The 22,565-nt window shown below is 47.8% G+C and overlaps 1 protein-coding gene across 1 annotated transcript; it reads right to left on the bottom strand.

Moving 5' to 3' along the window:
- Positions 1–20,927: 20,927 nt before the first annotated feature.
- On the bottom strand, positions 20,928–21,872 carry LOC138420250 (olfactory receptor 9Q2-like). Its single transcript, XM_069553363.1, has one exon. It carries the CDS (start codon positions 21,870–21,872, stop codon positions 20,928–20,930), a length of 945 nt encoding a protein of 314 aa, XP_069409464.1.
- Positions 21,873–22,565: the final 693 nt, after the last annotated feature.

Here is a 22,565-nt window from a genome sequence, read left to right as displayed (position 1 = left end):
CATCTTGGGCAGTTTGTTTCAGGGCTATCGGGTGGGTTAGAAATAAGCTGCAGTGCACCATCAAGAGCCAACACAAGAGGTATTTTCATAATGATTCTCTCTTTCTCAGCAGTGACTTTGAAAACCACATAAAATCACAGATTCTGCTAAAGAAAGTTCAAACTGCCACACAATTGCTCTCATTTCACATGCTAGGAAGGTTATGCTCAATATTCTTCAAGTTAGGCTTCAGCAGTATGTGAACTGAGACACTCCAGATGTGAAAGCTGGGTTTAGAAAAGGCAGAGGAACCAGAGAGCCAATTGCCAACATCCGTTAGATCATAGAGAAACCAAGGGAATTCCAGAAAAAACATCTACTTCTGCTTCATCGACTGTGCTAAAGCCTTTGACTGTGGATCACAACAAACTGTGTAAAATACTTAAGGAGACGGGAATACCAGACCAACTTAGCTGTCTCCTGAGAAACCTGTATGTGGATCAAGAAGCAACAGTTAGAATCTTAAATGAAACAATGGACTGGTTCAAAACTGGGAAAGAAGTAAGACAAGGCTGTATGTTGTCACCCTGCTTATTTAACTTATATGCAGAGTGCTGTGTGCTTAGTTGCTCCGTCACATCCAACTCTTTGTGACCCCGTGGACTGTAGCCCTCCGGGCTCCTCTGTCCATGAGGATTCTCCAGGCAAGAATACTACTGGAGTGGGTTGTCATTTCCTTCTCCAGCGGATCTTCCCAACCCAGGGATCGAACCCGGGTCTCCAGCATTTCAGGCGGATTCTTTACTGTCTGAGCCACCAGGGACGCCTCATATGCAGAGTACATCATGCAAAATCCCAGGCTGGATGAAGCACAAGCTGGAACCAAGGTTTCCAGGAGAAATATCAACAAACTCAGATATACAAATAAACCACTCTAGTGGCAGAAAGTGAAGAGGAACTAAAGAGCCTCTTGATGAGCGTGGAAAAGCTGGCTTGAAACTCAGCATTCGAAAAACTAAGATCATGGCATCCAGTCCCACCACTTCATGGCAAATAAAAGGGGAAACAGTGGAAACAGTGACAGATTTTATTTTCTTGGGCTCCAAAAAGTCCAAATTACAGACTGTGACTGCAGCCATGAAATTAAAATGCACTTGCTCCTTGGAAGGAAAACTATGGCAAACCTAGACAGTATATTAAAAAGCAGAGACAGCACTTTGCCAAAAAAAAGGTCTGTATAGTCAAAGCTATGGTTTTTCCAGTGGTCATGTACAGATGTGAGAGCTGAACCATAAAGGACGCTGAGCACTGAAGAAATGATGCTTTTGAACTGTGGTGTTGGAGAAGACTCTCGAAAGTCCTTGGACTGCAAGAAGATCAAACCAGTCAATCCTAAAGGAAATTAACAGTGAATACCTGTTGGAATAACTGATGCTGAAGCTCCAATAATTTGGCCACCTAATGTGAAGGGCCAACTCATTGGAAAAGACCCTGATTCTGGGAAAGATTGAAGGCAAAAGGAGAAGAGGGTGGCGGAGGATGAGAAGGTTGGATAACATCACTCAGTGGACATGAATTTGAGCGAACTCCAGGGGATAGTGAAGGACAAGGAAGCCTGGTGTGATGCAGTCCATGGGGTCACAGAGTCAGACACGACTTAGTGACTAGACAACAGTGGAAACCAGTACGTATTTTAAATGTGATGGTGATCATTGCTTGGGCTTCTCTCTGTCCACTGGACCCAATCTGTGAATTGCCCTGGTTTCCTTTTTTTGGTTTCAATCCAGTCCTCATGAGAAGGCAAAGTATGGCACCCGCAGCATTGGGAAAAGGAGGCTATTCAGCAGAGATGGGGCACCATCTTCAGCGACATAGGCCACACACTTGGGTGATCTTTATGAAGCAACTTGAGAAACACCATTTTATGCCTTCATTTAGGATTTAGTGATGGAGGAGGGAAAGGAAGAATATTAATCAGAGTCTCAGCATCAGCTACAGACTTGAGGACTGTGATGACATTCTGGCCTTAGTTTTCCCTGAGGTGACTCTGTCCACCACCTTGAAGCGGGGGAGGCCTCAACCAGGGTGATACTGCCCCCAAGTGGTCAAAAGTTAGTACTTCAGGGGTGAAAAAGGGAACCAAACCTCTTAGCTGTTTGTGCCTCTCCAAAGCTCAACGCTGACTCATTTGAAGACTGATGCTGGGAAAGACTGAAGGCAGGAGGGGAAGGGGACGGCAGAGGACGAGACGGCTGGATGGCATCGCCCACCCGATGGACATGAGTTTGAGTGAACTCCGGGAGTTGCTGATGGACAGGGAGGCCTGGCGTGCTGCCGTCCATGGGATCGCAGAGAGTCGGACACGACTGAGCAACTGAACAACAAAAAGCTCAGCCCAGTCTGACAAAAATCTTATTTCACAGTATTTGATTACATGGGAGCGGAGAGAATTGAGAAGAAAAGATCTATCAATTCAGTTCAGTTCAGTCACTCGGTCGTGTCTGACTCTTTGCGACCCCATGAACCGCAGCACGCCAGGCCTCCCTGTCCATCACCGACTCCCAGACTTCACCCAAACTCATGTCTGTTGAGTTGGTGATACCATCCAACCATCTTATTTTCTGTTGTCCCCTCAAAGGCTCCTTAAAGGGATGGCTGAGCAGTGATGAAAGAAAGGATGAGGACCTCTGGATGGACTGGCTTGTGCTTCCCTTCTCAGCATTTTCACTGTTTTACAAAAAAACTATTCCATAGAATCTAGAGATAAGGAGGGGGCACAAATAGATATGAGTAACACAAGAGGTGGATCGTATTGGACACAAGCCTTACATCACTCACTTCTTTCTCATGACAGTTCTCCTTCCAAACGCTGCTGCCTCTTTCCAAGCTCTCGCAGCCGACTGGCACCCACACTGACCCTGGGCCACACGTGACCACGCAAACGCCCCACAGCCTCTGGACTCGGAGCAGCAGTCGCACTGAGGAGCATGGTTCCCGACCTTCTGTGTAGCCACTGAGGGGCCAGGTGATGCAGCTTGCAGTTCAAGAGACTCAGGTCCCCACGGGGTGAGCCTCGGCAGATGGGAAGCAAGAGGTGAAAAGAAACGGGGTACACAGGTGTCCCTTTCTTCTCTCCCTGGACCGACCCCAGCTACGGTTTCTCCTTGCAGAGGAGTCTAACATGGTAAACTTTATCTGATGAGTAGTTTTCTCCAGCTCTTGCGTCTCGTTGTGAACACTCACCCTTGCAGTGATTCATTTCATTGCATTATACTACATCTGGCCCAGCCTCTGTTCCTTGTCTTGTCCTCTTCCTTACATCATGGGATTTCATCTTCCCAATAAAATTTCAAGACCTGGATTCTTCCTTCAGGCTCTAGAAACTAGAAGACCCATGCTGAGATAGTAGTTATCGTAGTCCCTCTGGGCTGCTATAACAAAATACCAAAAATTGGGTGGCTTATAAACAACAGAAATGTATTGCTTACAGTCCTGGAGGCTAGAAGTCCAAGAACAAGGCTCTAGCAATTCAGTGACCGAGAGCCTGCCTCCTGGTTCACGGACTGCCGTTTTCTCATTGCATCGTCACGAAGTGGGAGGGGCAAGGGAGCTTTTTCAGACCTCATTTATAAGGATGCTAATCCCATTCCTGGGGGCTCTGTCCCCGTGACCTAATCAGCTTCCAAGACCCTACCTCCTAACGCCATCACCTGCGGCCATGTTTCAACATGTGAATTTTAAGAGGACACAAACTTTCAGACCATAACAGTAGCAGGAGAAGGAACTCGAAAATATGCCTCACGGACAAGTTGTAGGAAGAAGGATTCTGGTTCCACACGTATTTCCTTTCTAGTCATGACCAGACAGATGATGATACGTAGGTAAAATACCTTGCCTTTGCTTTCTTCTCCTACCCAGTTATTTTGGACGTTAGTCATGAATTCAATCAGTCTATAGGTTAAGTCATCTCCTGTTAAGGGGGAGTGAGTGTTCTTGTTTAGGGTGAGAAATCACTGGATCATATTATGAAGCAGGTGCAATCATTAGCCGTAGGAGTCTATGAATTTTGCTTATGTCTCTGGTTGACCCCTGTCTCCTGTCTATCTCAGGGTCCATATTTGCAGCCTTCCCAGTGTATCTGCGAACCACCAAATATCATTTCAATCTGTTCCTTCCATTCCTAAAAACCTGGAGTTTATTTCTTCAGTTTGCAACTGTGAGCCCTGAGTGCTGAATCCCTCAGTCCCCAGATTCCCTTCCAACCCTGACCTTCACTCAAGTGGGAAGGAGACTTCCACGAGAGGCGGAGTCTCTTTGGAGTCATAATCCCTAGTGCAGGAATTACCCTCAGTTCTCAGTGCACTTACCGTTTCCCCTCGATTAGGCACTAGAAAGGACACAGAAAAGGCAATCTCAAATGCTTGCCAGTTCACTGGCAGCGTAAGACACGCAGCAAACAATTCAGTTGCTACAAAGAGCAATAAGCACCTAAGTTACAGACAGGAAGTCACAGGTGGGAAGAGGCCCGGAAGACAAACAAGAAAACATGTGTTTCCCGTGCACATCGTGGAGCCTTGGGTGTGAAAACAGCCATCTGTCCTGAGGAAAGCCTTCAGGGACACTCTCCCCAGGGACCGAGGAGGAGCTGCCTGTCCCATGTGAGCCCGGCCCGTGCCTTTATCAGCTCTGTGCTTGGGGAAAGAGACTGCTTCTGGGAAGTATGTGGGACCTGCTCTCTATTTCCGCCTGCAGCCTTGTCATCAACAAGCTACGCTGCTTGGTCTAGAGTCCAGTGACTTCCTGAGGTCCTAGCATCTTTCAGAGGTGAGCCCGTTTAGACTGTAGCATCGCGGCTCTCAGCTAGTTAGGCAGGGGCCCCAGGGACTCGGGCAAGTTTTGCAGGACTTCTGGGGGCAGGACGGTGAGACTGTCACTCAAAATACACACTTGCTCATGCTAGTCAAGCCCAAACCAGTCTAGGGCTTAACCCTCACAGGACCCTCTAAGGCTGCTCCGTGTCTGGCCCTGAGGTTAGATGGAGATGCCTGCTGGTCCTTTATCTCACTTTAGTTTGGCCTTGGCACCTCTCTCCTACATCGAAGCCTCAGTCTCTCTCTCTCTCCTTCCATCCCCATCCCTCTTTCACCTGTAAGTCAAGCTTCTCGGGGTCAGAGAGCCCTCAGAGACCCTGCTCCAGTCTCTGCTCCATTTCAGCCTTCCAGGACCCTGGCATGGAGGTTTCTTTCTTTCTTTCTTTTCTGGCCTCTTCATGGAAAGAAAAGCCACGTGGGGACTTGGCTGTCTCTCATCCTTTAAGGACAAGAATTTTGGGAATAAGTAGAGGCGAGCAAAAAATGAGAAGGAGAAATCAGGAAAGACAAGACCAGCGCCGCTTGGCTGTCCAGACAGCAGTCTTCCCAATAAGCCACAAAGAAAACCGTACTGGGTCTAATCTCCCTTCCCCGACCCTGGGTAATATCTTGGGAGGTCTCCATGCCTTTCCGGTTGCTTCTAGTTTTACCTTGGCACTAAAGGCCTACTTCACCAGGGATTCAAAAGCCCGGCCCAATCAGAAACTTCAGTTTCGCATCCTTCACAGCCTGCGCCCTCCCTTCTGAGCTGAGTCTGCTCTGCAGCGTGGGGGTGTGTTGCAGGGAGCCGAAAGGAGAAGGCTGGCAGTGGAAAGGGGGGGCATCTTCTGTCTGCTGCCGTGGAATACTAGGGGGTGGTGAGTTGTGGGTGGCAGGCCTGCTCCATCATGAGAACACGTGGGATTCTTTGGAGGCCTTTCAGGGGCTGGTCCACGAAACATTTCCTTGACAAGGGTGATGAGCTTTCTCCCTGATCTCTCTATGACTGCCGTTTCCTAAGACAGCCCCTCCCTGATCCCTTATTCCATAACCTCCTCTACCCTAAAAGGCTTCTTCCTGGTTGGAGTCCCAACAAGGAGGCTTGAGCTCAATGACCTCCTGCAGCCACTACTTGGCCTGTGGGCAACTCACGCTGTGTCTGTGTGAGGATATAGGATGGTCCTGCCCTATCAGTCATGAGCTGATGCTCTGAGCTCCCAGCTTTAGACAGAGAGACAAACGTGAGTCTTTAGGTTCTTACGTGCCCCCTAAACTTCTCCATCCACCTAACATCTAAGCACAGATGAAGAAAAATTCTACTCTCTCCTTCTTGTACACATTCTCCAAGAACAGTTCTTTTGGGGGAGTGTCCCCCTAACTTGAACGGTAAGGAGCACCCACACAGCAGTATATTCCCGTAAGGGTTCCTAACACTTAGCTGTTTCTATTTTTCCAAACTCTTCACTTTAATGACTCTTCAAAAGGATGCAGGTGAATGGTGGGAAAGGTCTTAGGACTAGTTAGTTCAATTTTTAAGTAACTCCTTCAGAGCTAATCTAGCATCTTCAGAAAACAGCGTACATCACTTATTGCCCTCAATTTGGGGCATCTAACCACATTTGGAGCCAGCTGTAAAAATCACATTCGGAACCACGTTAGAGCTTGAAACATATCCATCGAGAAGCATCTACCATGGCCCTGTCTTTTCTTTCTAAGGCATTTCCTGAGCCTCTGCACTGCTGACAGAGTCCCTTATTAAGTAACCTTTTTCCACCCTTTGTTCCCCTTCCGTCTAGAGGGAGTGCCCACCTCCCTGCCGTGGCCCCAGTTGAATAGTACCACAGTGGGTTTCCTTGTGGGGGTGAAGACTTCGTGCTCCTTTCTCCAGATCAGCAGAAATACGCATCAAGGAGACCCCACGAGCATCTGCGAATTCCTCCTCCCGGACTCTCCGCCCAACCTGGGCAGCGGGAGCCCCGCTCCGCGCTCTGCCTGGCTATGCACGCGGCCGCCTGCTGGGGACCGGGCTCACCGTTCTGGCCTGCGGCCTGGCCTCTTAGGTTCACACCCCCAGGCACCGCTTCCTCGGCAGCCTCGCCTTTGCTGGCGTTTCCTCCATTCCCGCCTCAGTCCCCAGAATGCTGACGGGTGTTCAGCCCAGGAGTCCCTGCGTCTCCTGTGAGGCCCGCGTCGCGCACGTGCATCTTTCCACCGTCTTTGCCGTCACCGGCGACTTCCTCTGGGGGTCACGGCCTGTGGCCGCATGGGACCCCGGCCCTGCCTCTGGCTGCCCGCCGTCCCGGGTCCGCAGACGCGCCGGCGCCCTGGCTCACTCCCTTCCGCCCCTCCGCCCGGCCCGCTGTGCCGGCAGGGCTCCCCCGCGCTGCCTCTGTGCCTCGGCCCCGCCGCTCAGGCCCGCGCGCGCCCGCGCCCCCCGGCGGCCGTCACTGCCCTTCGCCCCCGCCCCCCACGCCTGCGGGCGGGCTGTCCTGAGACTCTCGCCCGCAGGGGGCGCGGGAAAGCCTCCACCTGTGCCCCCCCCCCCAGCCGCGCTCCTCTTCTACGGGACCTTCTGCCCCTCATCCTCTGACCCTGATAACGAGACAGGATCAGGATCGGGGTGGTGCTGCTCACCGTGGTGACCCCCATGATGAACCCCTTCATCTACAGCCGGAGGAACAAGGACGAGAAAGGGGCCCTGAGGAGACTCCTCCAGGGGAAAAGGGCTCGCCCTGTGGTGCCCTCAGCATCTGAATTCCGTTGTCCCCATTGCCAAATGGCCGATTCTGCTCAGAGTCCGTGGCATAGATGTGATGGTTTAACTGTTGATGAACTTTCAGAAATCTGTCTCCTATTCCAAACTCTGAGGGTTTGGGGCTTTTCCACACAGCACCGATTTTTCTAAACAAGACCCCTAACCCCCATGGTAACTCACAAGAGCTCTACACATCTTGATTATAGTCTGTGTTACTACTAACTTTGGTACAAACTGTTTATAAATGTAAAAACCAATTTGTGATTTTTTAATAACAAGCACATGGAGTACCTAGAATCTAGTTGTTGCCTCTTTCAAGACAGTTATCATTAATTCCATTATTCAGTCTAACTTTCTCAATGGCAGCCTTCCTCACGGTTTGTTTCACCAAATTTGCTATTCATACAGATGTTTAATAGTTGTAAAAATGAAGGTTCCCATGTTCAAATAATTTGGGGCATCTCTGAGCTAAATGGAGCAAAATTTCTTAACTAGATGATTTCTGAGAGCCTTTAGTACAGTATAAATCTCCAGGAGGTTAGGTACGCAGCATTTCTCCAAACTAAACTCATTCAGCCATAGAGAACATGGTTCATCACAGAGTGATATGTGGGGCTAGCATTGTGCAAAACACATTCTGGAGAGTGCGTGCCAATGGGAAGCCAGACAGTGTGTATACAGAAGAGTTGAGTTCTAGTCTTAACTCTGTCCACAAGCAGCTGTGCGACTTTAGGCACGTCAGCTTGCCTTCTTGAACCCAGTTTCTCATCTGCAAACTGAGGCCACTGGTTGCAGTTGCTTCCAACTGAGGGTGCCTGGAGGGATTTTCCAAAATTCACATCGTCAGACGCTGCAATGCCTTCTCTGCTTGATCACCTGCAGCGGTCTTGGGTTCAGGTTGCCAATCAAACTCACAGGATTCACAGAGTCAAGCTTCACGCAAACATCAAGAAACGATACAGGACAGCCTTACAACACCCAGTGACAGCCGGGTAGAGACCGCGTGGTGCCAGACCTGCCTGCTAAATGTCTTGCTCACCCCACACTTGGAACGATGATCGTGAGAGAGAAGGCAGTGGGTACAGACCGCCAGGAGAAAAAGCTGGAAGATAAGGAATCTTTATTTATTTGTTTATCACATGAATACGCTCAGGGGTGTGCAACTCGGCCCTAGCACACAGCTGCGTCTCATCACATAAGGCCTGACCAATTTAAGCAGATGCCAGTGCCCTCGTCACCTTCAGCAGGGCTTTCCGGTGTCTTGGATCCAATACACACCTTTACAATTCTTGAGTTAGTGCAAGAGGGATTTGATGGCGTGTCAAAGCTCAGACTTCTCCAAGGCTGAGAAGAGGCTGCAGACCATCTTTGACAGCTTTCCCTCTGAGCCCTTGCCTGGATCTATTAACCCAGACTCCAGTGAAGGAATCTCAGTTCCCTTGTATTCCAAAAATGCCTAAGTTGCACTCCAGCTCCAGGATTTTGTGAATTTAGATGCCTACTGCCTAACGGACAAGTCCTTCATTCATCCATCTTAAAAACACCCTGTAGCCAAGGAGGAGAGTCAGCAAGGCATTACCAGCGGCCATGGCAGGGTATGTTTTCCAAGAATGGGCGCAACAACATTTCTGTCCCACGTGCTCTTGAAGGACTGGCTACTTCCTCATCAAGAGGTGGAGTCTGGGGCCCTTCCCCTGAGCCTGGAGGACTGTGCAGCTGGCTTTGACCAACAGAGGATCCCAGAGTGGTGCTGCGTGATCCCCGAGGCTCTTAGAAAACCTTGTACACTTTCCTGTAGCACTGTCTCAAGAATGCACCTCTGGGGCCTGAATTAGCATGGAAGAGGTCCCGCTACTCTGAGGTCACCCTGCTGGAGAGACCACAGAGGGAGAGAGAGACGCACAAGGTGTCCCGGGTGTTCCAGCCAACAAGCCTCTGAGTCTCCCTGCCAGGCACCCGCCACGTGAGGGAGTGAGACTCCAGCTGATCCCAGCCTCAGCTCTGATGGCAGGTACCTGAGTGAAAACTGCCTGGCTGCATTGTCAACTCTGAGAACTCTGAGGGATAACAAGAAAATGACTATTATTATTTTAAGTCCCTTACTTTTGAGGGTTGTTATACAGCAGCATGTAACCAAAATGGTGGTTTTGTTTCATGGGATACAGTGATTAATATCATACTCTATATCATTTTGGAGTTTCCCCAGCGGCATTGGTGGTAAAGAACTCGCCTGCCCTTTCAGGAGACCCAAGAGACGTGGGTTCAATCTCAGGATCAGGAAGATCCCCTGGAGCAGGAAATGGGGACCTACTCCAGTATTCTTGCCTGGAAAATTCCATGGACAGAGAGCCTGGCGAGATACAGTGTGTGGGGCCACAAAGAGTTGGACGTGACTGGGTACACACACACCACACCCCCACCACACACACACACACACACACACACCACCCATGCCACACACACACACACACACACAACACACAACCACCACACACACACACCACACCCCCACCACACACACACACACACACACACCACCCACGCCACACACACACACACACACAACACACAACCACCACACACACACACACCACACCCCCACCACACACACACACACACCACACCCCTGCCACACACACACACACAACATATCCCCACCACACACACACACACCACACACACACACACCACACCCCCGCCACACACACACACACACATTATTTCATTTTAACATTTTACTGTAGCCATCATTATAGGAACAAAAAGTGCTTTTTTTATATTAAGGAAGATAAGCTATCTTGCCTATTAAGTCATCATGGATACCACGGTACCAGAGTCTTCTCAGCTGCACAAACATCAGCTAGGCAGAGCTACAGCTTTGTCTCTTTATTCTGGTTCCATGGAGCCCATGTTTGGGAGAATAAGGACCATGTGGTCAGACTGCCATCATTTGGTGTGAATTGGGCCTCATCCCCATGGGCCTGCTCTGGGCCTCTATTACTTCTGTCTTATGGGTCCAGAGGAGGCTATATCCTGTCTAAGACATCACTCCATCTGCAGTGAGTAATGAGGAAGCTGAGTTAGCTAGAAATAGACTTGAACACAGGTTGGAAGCTTGCCTGAGAAATTAAATGAAGATTAAGATTGGGACACAAAAGACAGTTGATTAAGGAAATAAGGAATCACAAACTTGTATAAAAACCTTGGCAGGTCTTCACAGAAGAGAGGTGTAAATCGCACCTAAATTTTTGTATTTCCCTGAATCATTCCTCTGTTTGTCATTTTCAGCAAACATAGATTATAAACCTTCTCTTCACCAGGCTCCAAGCCTGGCCCTGGGACTAAAAGAATGAATAATTCACAGTCTATACCCTTAATACACTCACAAACTAAAGAGAGAAACTGACAAAAAATTTAAATGATTTTTAAGATTTGATAAACAAAGACAATATTTAGGCAATAATTCATGTCATTAGATTTGGAAAGCATACAGATTTTGTTCAAAGCACAGATAAACTGACTTTTATGCCATAATTAGTTTCACTTGAGAAAAGCTGACTTGTGGTTCTATGAATAAATTAATAAAAACCTCTGGCATCTAACTGTAGGTAACATAAATGCCTCAGAAATGCATAGGAAAAAATTCATATATTGAGTAAGAATAATTTGTAAAACCTACTGTATAAAGTGTCAGTAAATGTTCATACATTTATTCACTTAACAAATAATTTTAGTATTTAGTGAGAGTCAAAATAAGACAGCACTATCGCTTTCCCGGCTCTTCGCTTATAATGCATGAGACAGAAATGAACATATAAATAAATGTTGGTTATATTATGAGGGAGCAAGCAAGCCCGTGATAAGAAGTGAAGGGGGGTCAGGCGACGGACAGTGTCACAAGTTGGAATAGCTGTTTTAGGGAGGGAACTTCAGGAGTGGAGGAAGGCTTGTCTTAGGTGTTTGAGCTGAGACCTGAATAAACTTAAGGAGTAAGCCGTGAATCGATCTGGGGAATAATATTCCAAGAAAAGGAAGAGCAGATCCTTTAATAAATAAATGAAGATCCTGATATAAGAGCATGTCTGGCATCCTGAAGGAACAGGAGGTGCACTGGGCTAGGGGGAAAGGGAGGGCACACAGATATAGTCCTGGAGGCAGTTAAGTACCTAACCTGGTTGAATCATGGAGATCATAGCAAAGAATCTGCATTTTATTTAAATACCTCAAGCACTTAAAGCCATGAGATAGGAAGAAATTACCCACGGAGTGGCCTCAGAGGGCGAGGAAGGCCTATGACTGAGTCCTGGATGACTCTGACAATCAGAAACACAGAGCCAGCAAAGGACGCTGAGGACAGCAGCCCCAGAGGAGGAGGCAGAGCAGAGTCCCGAACGTGGAGGAAGGAAGTGAGAGCTCTTCCAGAGAAAGGGGGGATCAGCTGATTCAAGCACCGCAGGGGCCACCACCTCTCCTGAAGCCACACGTCCTCATCTGCCCTCCTCAGTCCTCGCTGCTCTCGTCCTTGGCCATCTCCCCGCCAGATATCTCTCCAGATATGTCTCCTGAAGCCGTGCGTCCTCATCTGCCCTCCTCAGTCCTCGCTGCTCTCGTCCTTGGCCATCTCCCCGCCAGATATCTCTCCAGATATGTCTCCTGAAGCCGTGCGTCCTCATCTGCCCTCCTCAGTCCACGCTGCTCTCGTCCTTGGCCATCTCCCCGCCAGATATCTCTCCAGATATGTCTCCTGAAGCCACACGTCCTCATCTGCCCTCCTCAGTCCACGCTGCTCTCGTCCTTGGCCATCTCCCCGCCAGATATCTCTCCAGATATGTCTCCTGAAGCCGTGCGTCCTCATCTGCCCTCCTCAGTCCACGCTGCTCTCGTCCTTGGCCATCTCCCCGCCAGATATCTCTCCAGATATGTCTCCTGAAGCCGTGCGTCCTCATCTGCCCTCCTCAGTCCACGCTGCTCTCGTCCTTGGCCATCTCCCCGCCAGATATCTCTCCAGATATGTCTCCTGAAGCCACACGTCCTCATCTGCCCTCCTCAGTCCACGCTGCTCTCGTCCTTGGCCATCTCCCCGCCAGATATCTCTCCAGATATGTCTCCTGAAGCCGTGCGTCCTCATCTGCCCTCCTCAGTCCACGCTGCTCTCGTCCTTGGCCATCTCCCCGCCAGATATCTCTCCAGATATGTCTCCTGAAGCCGTGCGTCCTCATCTGCCCTCCTCAGTCCACGCTGCTGTCGTCCTTGGCCATCTCCCCGCCAGATATCTCTCCAGATATGTCTCCTGAAGCCGTGCGTCCTCATCTGCCCTCCTCAGTCCACGCTGCTGTCGTCCTTGGCCATCTCCCCGCCAGATATCTCTCCAGATATGTCTCCTGAAGCCGTGCGTCCTCATCTGCCCTCCTCAGTCCACGCTGCTCTCGTCCTTGGCCATCTCCCCGCCAGATATCTCTCCAGATATGTCTCCTGAAGCCACACGTCCTCATCTGCCCTCCTCAGTCCACGCTGCTCTCGTCCTTGGCCATCTCCCCACCAGATATCCCTCCAGATATGTCTCCTGAAGCCGTGCGTCCTCATCTGCCCTCCTCAGTCCACGCTGCTCTCGTCCTTGGCCATCTCCCCGCCAGATATCTCTCCAGATATGTCTCCTGAAGCCGTGCGTCCTCATCTGCCCTCCTCAGTCCACGCTGCTGTCGTCCTTGGCCATCTCCCCGCCAGATATCTCTCCAGATATGTCTCCTGAAGCCGTGCGTCCTCATCTGCCCTCCTCAGTCCACGCTGCTCTCGTCCTTGGCCATCTCCCCGCCAGATATCTCTCCAGATATGTCTCCTGAAGCCACACGTCCTCATCTGCCCTCCTCAGTCCACGCTGCTCTCGTCCTTGGCCATCTCCCCACCAGATATCTCTCCAGATATGTCTCCTGAAGCCGTGCGTCCTCATCTGCCCTCCTCAGTCCACGCTGCTCTCGTCCTTGGCCATCTCCCCGCCAGATATCTCTCCAGATATGTCTCCTGAAGCCGTGCGTCCTCATCTGCCCTCCTCAGTCCACGCTGCTGTCGTCCTTGGCCATCTCCCCGCCAGATATCTCTCCAGATATGTCTCCTGAAGCCGTGCGTCCTCATCTGCCCTCCTCAGTCCACGCTGCTCTCGTCCTTGGCCATCTCCCCGCCAGATATCTCTCCAGATATGTCTCCTGAAGCCGTGCGTCCTCATCTGCCCTCCTCAGTCCACGCTGCTCTCGTCCTTGGCCATCTCCCCGCCAGATATCTCTCCAGATATGTCTCCTGAAGCCGTGCGTCCTCATCTGCCCTCCTCAGTCCACGCTGCTCTCGTCCTTGGCCATCTCCCCGCCAGATATCTCTCCAGATATGTCTCCTGAAGCCGTGCGTCCTCATCTGCCCTCCTCAGTCCACGCTGCTCTCGTCCTTGGCCATCTCCCCGCCAGATATCTCTCCAGATATGTCTCCTGAAGCCACACGTCCTCATCTGCCCTCCTCAGTCCACGCTGCTCTCGTCCTTGGCCATCTCCCCGCCAGATCTACAGCCTCAGGGCTGAACTCAGATTGGGAACGCCCCCTGCAGAACGTATTCCCCAGAAGATGGAAACATCTCAGATGTCTTATTCGCCTCTGTCTTCCTTCCACGGCTTATGTCTCTCTGTAGTCTCTTTTTAACAGAGGAATTTAGATGACTCAGAACGTCGAATCCCATTTAAAACTGGCCTACGACTTTAGGCAATACCCTTGGTGACCTTTGTAATGAGCCAAGAATACTCAGGAACATCTTCTACTTTCTTTGATAAAGGATTTCTCACTGTGATCAAGTACAGTTTCTCTTAGAAACACAAGAATTGTTTAACATTTCAAAAGCAATCAATGTAGCTCACCATATTAATAAACAAAAAATAAAACTGTGATCACGCTAATGGATGCAGAAATTGATTGTGGGCAAAATCCATTAATCATCCTTGATTTTAGGGGGGGAAAAAATCTCTAGGAATCAAAGGGAACTCCCTTAACCTGGTAAAAGTCATCTGCGAAAATCTACGTAATAAAAGGTGAGAGACTAAAAGTGAAAGGGAAGTCACTCAGTCGTGTCCGACTCTTTGCAACCCCGTGGACTGCAGCCCACCAGGCTCCTCCGTCCATGGGATTTTCCAGGCAAGAGCACTGGAGTGGGTTGCCATTTCCTTCTCCAGTATGGATGTGAGAGTTGGATTATAAAGAAAGCTGAGCACCAAAGAATTAATGCTTTTAAACTGTGGTGTTGGAGAAGACTCTTGAGAGTCCTTTGGACAACAAGGAGATCCAACCAGTCCATCCTAAATGAAATCAGTCCTGAGTGTTCATTGGAAGGACTGATGTTGAAACTGAAACTCCAATACTTTGGCCACCTGATGCGAAGAGATGACTTGAAGATTGAAGGCAGGAGGAAAAGGGGACGACAGAGGATGAGATGGCTGGATGGCATCCCCGACTCAATGCACATGAGTTTGGGTAAACTCTGGGAGTTGGTGATGGACAGGGAGGCCTGGCGTGCTACAGTCGATGGGGCTGCAGTCAGACACGACTGAGTGACTGAACTGAACTGAACTGAGGTGATGGATGTTAACTAATTGTAGTAATCATATATGTATGCTGCTAAGTCACTTTAGTCGTGCCCGACTCTGTGCGACCCCATAGACGGCAGCCCACCAGGCTCCCCCGTCCCTGGGATTCTCCAGGCAAGAACGCTGGAGTGGGTTGCCATTTCCTTCTCCAATGCATGAAAGTGAAAAGTGAAAGTGAAGTTGCTCAGTCATGTCCGACTTAGCGACCCCATGGACTGCAGCCCACCAGGCTCCTCTGTCCATGGGATTTTCCAGGCAAGAGTACTGGAGTGGGGTGCTATTGCCTTCTCAGATATATATTTATAATCAAATCATTATTGTGTACACTTTAAACATATACCATATGTCAGTTAAATCTCAATAAAACTGGAGAAATTAAAGAAATAGAAATAACAAAAATATATAAAATAAAATAATATGCCACAGGCTCAGAAAACAGTGCAAAGCAGAACTTATGGTACCAAATTTGGAATAAAAAAATAGAGAAACATCCTATCAAAGGCTCCAGCCAACACAGCCAGGCAAGAAAAAGAAAGTCACTTAAATTAGAAAGGGAAAAACTATTATTTATGTGATTTTCTAAGTAGAAAATTCACTGGAATCTGCAAAAAAAAAAAAAAAAAAAACCTACTAGATTTAATAAGTAAGTTTAACAGTGTTGCCAGAGCAATATATAAAAAAAAAATCAATAGTATTTCCACAAGCATGAAACAGTTGAAACTGAAATTTAAAAATCAATACCACTACAATTGCATCAAAAATAATAGAATACTTAAGGATAAATCTGACAAATGAATTGAAAAACCTATACACTGTAAAGTACAAAACACAGAAATTAAAGAAGGCTAAAATAAAAGGAGATACATCAGTCTCATGGGTCAGAAGAATCAGTATTGGTATTATGTCAATTGTCCCCAAATTGATCAATCAGATTTAATGAAATTTCAATCAAATTGCAATAGACACCTTTGCATAAATTGAAAATTTGAATTTTAAAAATTAAATGGAAATTCAGAAGGCCTAAAATACTTAAAGTGATTATGAAAACGGATGAAGTTGAAGGATAAGCACTGCCTCATTTCTGACATCAGTGTTCAAGACAGTGTGGTACTGGAGTAAAAGCGTACAGATACATCACTGGAGCAGAAAAGCCCAAACACAGGCCCACACTCACGGACAGCTGATTCTTAACAAAGGCACAGAGGGAATTCAGGGGAGAAAAAACAGTCTTTTCAACAAATGATGCTGGAACAGCTGAGTGTCCATCTGCAGACGTGTTCATTTCAAAGTAAACCCTGCTTCATATACAAAACTCAACTCAAAATGGGTCCTACACAGAAACGTAAAACGTAACCTATAAACTTCCAGAAGACAGAGGAGGAAATCTTTGTGACCGCGGAGACAGGCAAATACTTCTCAAATGTGAAACCAACAGCACAGTCTATAAATGACAAAATTGGTAAGTGGGACTTCTTCAAAACGAAAAGCATTTACTCTCTGAAGGACACTGTTAAGAGTAACACAAGCAACGATGTAGAAAACAGGAGAAGATATTTGCAAATCATATATCTGATAAAGGACTTGTATCTAGAAGTATAAAGAGCTCTCACATATCAATTATAAGAAGACAGAAAGCCCACTTAAAATGGGCAAAAGATTTGAACAGACTCTTCACCAAAGACTTACTAAAGGCAAGTGACCACATTTAAAAATTAAACATCAATGCAATTACTCATCAGAGAAATGCAGACTAAAATCACAGTGAAGTGCCATGTAAACCCATTAGAAGGCTAATATTAAAAGGGGTGGCCAAGTGTTGGTGAGGATGTGGGAAGAGGTGGAAATGGGAAGTAATACAACCACTTTAGAAAACAGTTTGGCAGTTTCTTGAAATGTTAGTCTGTGCCTCCCATGTGAGCCAACAATGCTTGCCCTAGTTACCTGAGAGAAGTGTGTATCCACACAAGGACTTTTCAGGAATGTTCACAGCAGCTTTTTGTAAAAAAGCCAAAAACCAGGAACAACCAAAATGCTGATCAATAGGTGAAGGAGTAAACTAACCCCGGCATATTCATGCCGTGGAAGAGCAGTAATAAGGGTGAACTAGCAACACTCACAACAACACCAACGCATCTGAAAACAAGCGTGCTCGTGAAGAAAGTCAGACATTCCCTTATATAACGTTTACCTAAACTCTAAGACATTCTAGCTAATGGAGAGTGAAAAAAGCAGATGAGTGGTTGCCTGGGTTTATGAAGGGGTGGGTGGTGGGAAGGGGCACATTCAAGAGAGTAGAAAGGGCAAAAAAAACCTTTAAGGAGTGGTTATATGTCCATTATCTTCATTGTGGTGACAGTTTCCCAGGTGTATTTCACATGTCAAAACTTACCAAATTGTACACTTACTAGGCAATTTATTGCTTGTCAATTCTGCCTCAGTGAAGCTGTTTTTAAAAAGTTTTTGTAAATCAGAAGGGATTTCAGGCACACCCTTTGAGTCATATCTGATGAAATGATAGATGAATAGGTAGATACAGAAAATAGATATAGAGAGACTGATATAATAGATAGATGATAAATAGATAATGAATAGATAGATGATAAATACAAGAAAATAATAAATTACACTTTGTAATGCTATTAAACGGTAGGAAATAGCAATGATCTGTGTTTGGAAAGGAATCTTGAATTCTTAGACAATCACTAAGGATTGGCAAAGAAGATGTGGAGACAAGTTTGGCGACTGTTTGGAGCCTCATGAAGGTGAAAGTGTTGGTTGCTCAGTAGTGTCTGACTCTTTGTGACCCCGCCGGCTGTAGCCCCCCAGGCTCCTCTGTCCATGCAATTCTCCAGGCAAGAACACTGGAGTGTGTCATCATTCACTTCTCCGGGGGATCTTCCCTACCCAGGGGTCGAACCCAGGTCTCCTGAATTGAAGGCAGATTCTTTAGTGTCTGAGCCATCAGGAAGATAGTTCAGAGACCCCATGCTAATGAACTACTTATTGGAGGAAGCTTTGACTCCAAAGGTGCTCTAGAAGGCCTTCCGAAGTCAATAGTTCATCTGAGCCAATCCTGCTCTTTCTGAGGGAGACGCAAATTCCCCGATTCACATCATGGCCCTACAAGAGGGCAAACATGAGTTCCATGAACTTCATATCTGTGTCAGCCCATTAGACGCATCCACACCAGCCCAGACCTACCAAACACTGAGACCCAGAAAGCAACTGAAATTCAGACGCCTCTGAAGCAAATTGCAACTGAGCACTGGGCCTGGAAGAAAGAGAGGGAGAAATACAGAAGGGTGGGCACCATTGAAGAGAACGTACTTTGGACACTCGAGATCACACCTTCCCTGGTCTGTCGGTTTTCTTGAAACTTGGGCAAGTTACACAACCTCTTTGGGTCTTAATTTCTTTCTCTTGGAAATGAAGTCAGTAATAATTACTTTCCATTAAATTTGTTGGGAGGGCTAAAATAAATGATTCATGTAAAGCTTTTAGCCTAGAGTCTACTGTTAGCTTAAGTGTGCATTTAAGTGTATGCCAGTTTGAGGGCTAGTTTAAAAATTACTAGTGAACTCTTTACCTCAGAAGGATCCAAGGCTAATCCTGGCCCAGGAAATATTGTTTCAGACAGTTCTGAAATGAAGATGTCCACTGATCAGCTGTGGGTCCCTCCACCCCTTGGTACACGTGGACTGTGGGGTCTGGGACAATCACCATGAAAACGCTGTTTATGAATTAATGTTTATGCTTATGAATGCCAGCCAGCACCTTCCCATCCTCTACATGCACCAAGTTGTGCAGACAAATGAGCTGCACATAAAACGTGGCCTGCAGTAAATGCTCCATAAGCCTTATTCCACAGCTGAGAAAGCAGGCTGATAGGCCTTAACGAACCTGAAGCCACAAGGGCTAAGAAGTGACAAAGTAGACACTTTGGTACCAAATTCTGAGCTCTTTCTAGAATACAAAATGCCTCTTAGCACCTATGACAGAAGTTGATGGGTCGGGGACCATCACATGGCAGCTAATATTTGAAAAATGACCAAGATGCCCTCCATGGAGTTGCTTCCCCCCACGTGAAGTGATTTGCACAAAAACACGAGCAAAGGCTGCTGTGTGGATCCAAATCTCCTGCCACAGCTGTGGTTTTCTCCCAGTATCTTTCTTAAATATATCCACCCAACTCTTCTAAAATGTTTGTTATATGTCCTTAAAAGGAAAGGTCCTAGAGTTCAGAAGTCACCATCTGTTTAATCTGCGCGCTTCATTTTCTTATACACAACTGCATGCACGCACACACACACACACACACACACACACACCCTACATTGACACACACTTCCACATTACACAGTACCAACACATCAGGGCTATAAAATAAACGTTGCTGACTGCCTTCTACCTCTACTGACTGGCCTTTTATCTTTTCTTCACCTGGTAAAAGGAAAAAGAAAATTGCAGTAACAATAAATTCCAGACTGAGTGGAATTGCATAGGGTGGAAAGTAGATGATGATAGTAGGAGACTGTGAAGAGCTCAGGTTTGGGTGGGGTGCGAGGGAACCGCACTCTAGCCTTTGCTTGCTGACTTTGGCACAACTACTCAACTCTAAGTTCCCAGGTGCCTCCCACACCAATAAGCAGGAATAACAACAAAACATGCTTTACAGTGTTGTGGAAAGAATTAAATCAAATAATTCCTGGAGCAAACATCACAATTCCTGGAAGGTGGTAAATGCCTAATAAATCTTGATCCATCATTATCATCACTAATATTCATATTATCATTCAAAACCCACAGAAACAATAAGAAGAGAAACAGTGAAAACATACATGACAGGGCTTGGAAAATCCCTTTGGATCAAAACATAGTTGCATTGGTAGGTAGGTTTTTTAAATTTGCCTCATTCGTCAGTCGTGCCAGGCAATGCATTACAGTCAACAGATGCTAGGGAATAAATCGGCATGGTTCTTACCCATTTGTGCATTGGATCCTCACAATCATGGTCCTTTACGTTAGGTAAACCCACTTGGCAGATGAAAACACTCGGAATGGCAGAAGTTGGAACTTAAAGGTCAACGCTGGAACCTGAGATTAATTCATACATTCAACAAATATTTATTGAGAGCCTTTTGTGTGGTAGGTGCTTTGCTAAGCCCCGGGGGCATACAGAAATGAATCTCACAGATGAAAGTGCTTCCTCTCACGTGGCTTACTTTCTAGTTGTGAGGACTAGACAGTATCAAATGTTTATAACACAGTGCGTCAGATCCTGACAAGCATCATGTGCCTGTGAGGTCGGTCGCTTCAGTCACGTCCTACTCTTCTTGACTCTTTTGGATGCTATGGACTGTAGCCCACCAGGCCCCTCTGTCCATGGGGCTCTCCAGGCACAAATGCTGGAGTAGGACAACACCATGCCCTCCTCCACCGGATCTTCCTGACCGAGGGGTTGAGCCAGCACCTCCTGCATCTCTTACAACAGCACCTCCTGCATCACCTCCTGTGACCTCCTGGGTCACAGGCAGACATTTTCTACCACTGAGCCACTGGGAAAGCCCTGACAAGTATTACATGACACAGTAAATCAGAAAATGGAGATGGAATGTTAGGTGCCATTTTAATAAGGTTATCTGGGGAAATCTTCCCAAGTAGGTGACACTTGAGGAAAGACAGAAAAGGTGGAGCAACTAAGGAGTGACATATCTGATGAAGGTCCGTCTAGAACCTTCCAGAAACCTTCGGTCGGGTCAAGGATTTCAAGACTGCGTCCTTGACCTCCTTGTTCCGCAGGCTGTAGATGAGTGGGTTCAGCATCGGGCTCACCACCGTGTAGAGCACGGACACCACCTGGTCCGCCTCTGAGGACTGGCCCGAGTTGTCCCGCAGGTACATGAAGATGAGGGTCCCAAAGAAGAGAGCCACGGCAGCGAGGTGGGAGGCGCAGGTAGAGAAGGTCTTGGCCCGGCCCCCGGAGGAGTGCATCCGCACGACGGCCAGGACGATGCACACGTAGGAAACCGAGATGACCAGTATACAGGCGGGCATGACCAGCACGGCAAACACAATGATCACCACCTCCTGGGTGTAGCTGTCCCCACAGGAGAGCTTCAGCAGAGGCGGGAGGTCACAGAAAATAAAGTCGATCTGGTTGTTCCCACAAAAGGAGAGCGTGAAGGCGGTGACCGTTCGAATCAAGGCGCTGGAGAAGCCCGCCGCGTACGCCCCCGCGACCAAAACCCAGCGGGCCTTCTCGGTCACGATGGCGACATAGAGCAGGGGCCGGCACACGGCCACGCAGCGGTCGTAGGCCATGATCGCCAGAAGGTAGCAGTCCATGGACGCGAAGAAGGTGAAGAGGAGGAACTGGGCGGCGCAGCGCGCCCTGGAGAGGACGACGCCGCCTTCCAGCAGGACCGCCAGCACCTGGGGGACGACGGTGGACGAGTAGCAGACGTCCACGAGGGCGAGGTGGCCCAGGAAGAAGTACATGGGGGTGTGCAGCCGGCGGTCCTGGCGGATCAGGAGGATCATTGCACAGTTCCCCAGCAGAGTGAGCAGGTAGAAACCCAGAAAGGCCGCGAAGAGCAGGAGCCCCCAGTGGGGGTGGTCAGCAAACGCCGTCAAGAGGAATTCCGTCACTACCGTGGAATTCCTCCCAGGCATCCACTCAGCGGTTTGCCTGTGAAGGCGGAGACCCCAGCGCCCCATAAGGGGATCCCTGAAGAGACGTTCAAGCCATTTTCAAGGAAGAGAGTTAAGCTGAGTGTCTGATAGGTCTGATGGGCATCAACAAACTTGGCAGCCTAATGTGGAAATGAACAAATTCAGAGCTCGCAACCGTATAGGATAAAAGTCATGAATGCTTCCGTTGTAATACTTACCACAACTTCTTGTTCCTTTCATCAGGCCGTGGACACCTAGGTTGCTCGCATGCCCTAGCTATTGTAAACTGCTGCCATGAATACTGGGGTATATATTTCTTTTTTGTTTTCTCAGGGAATATGCCCAGGAGTGGGGCCGCTGGGCCACATGGTAGATCTGTTCCTAGATTTTTAAGGAGCAGAAATCAACACAACATTGTAAAAAACAATTTTTTAATTTAAATTTTAAAAAGTAATGGCTGCTTCCCTTATACTAAGAATGAAGACCAAGTGATTCTCTAACTTATGTCAGCTCTTTTTTTTAAATTAATTTTGATTGGAGTATAGTCGCTTTACAATGTTGTGTTAGTTTCTGCTGTACAGCAAAGTGAATCAGCTATATGTATATATATATCCCCTCTACAAGTCAGCTTTTATTTACTTTTAATTGGAGGATAGTTGCTTTACAATGTTGTGTTGCTTTCTGCCATACAGC

The sequence above is a fragment of the Ovis canadensis genome, chromosome 15 (assembly GCF_042477335.2).
Source record: "Ovis canadensis isolate MfBH-ARS-UI-01 breed Bighorn chromosome 15, ARS-UI_OviCan_v2, whole genome shotgun sequence".
Taxonomy (NCBI): domain Eukaryota; kingdom Metazoa; phylum Chordata; class Mammalia; order Artiodactyla; family Bovidae; genus Ovis; species Ovis canadensis.
The sequence above is the reverse complement of the archived record's forward strand: the minus strand, read 5'-3'. Positions and strand labels throughout refer to the sequence as shown.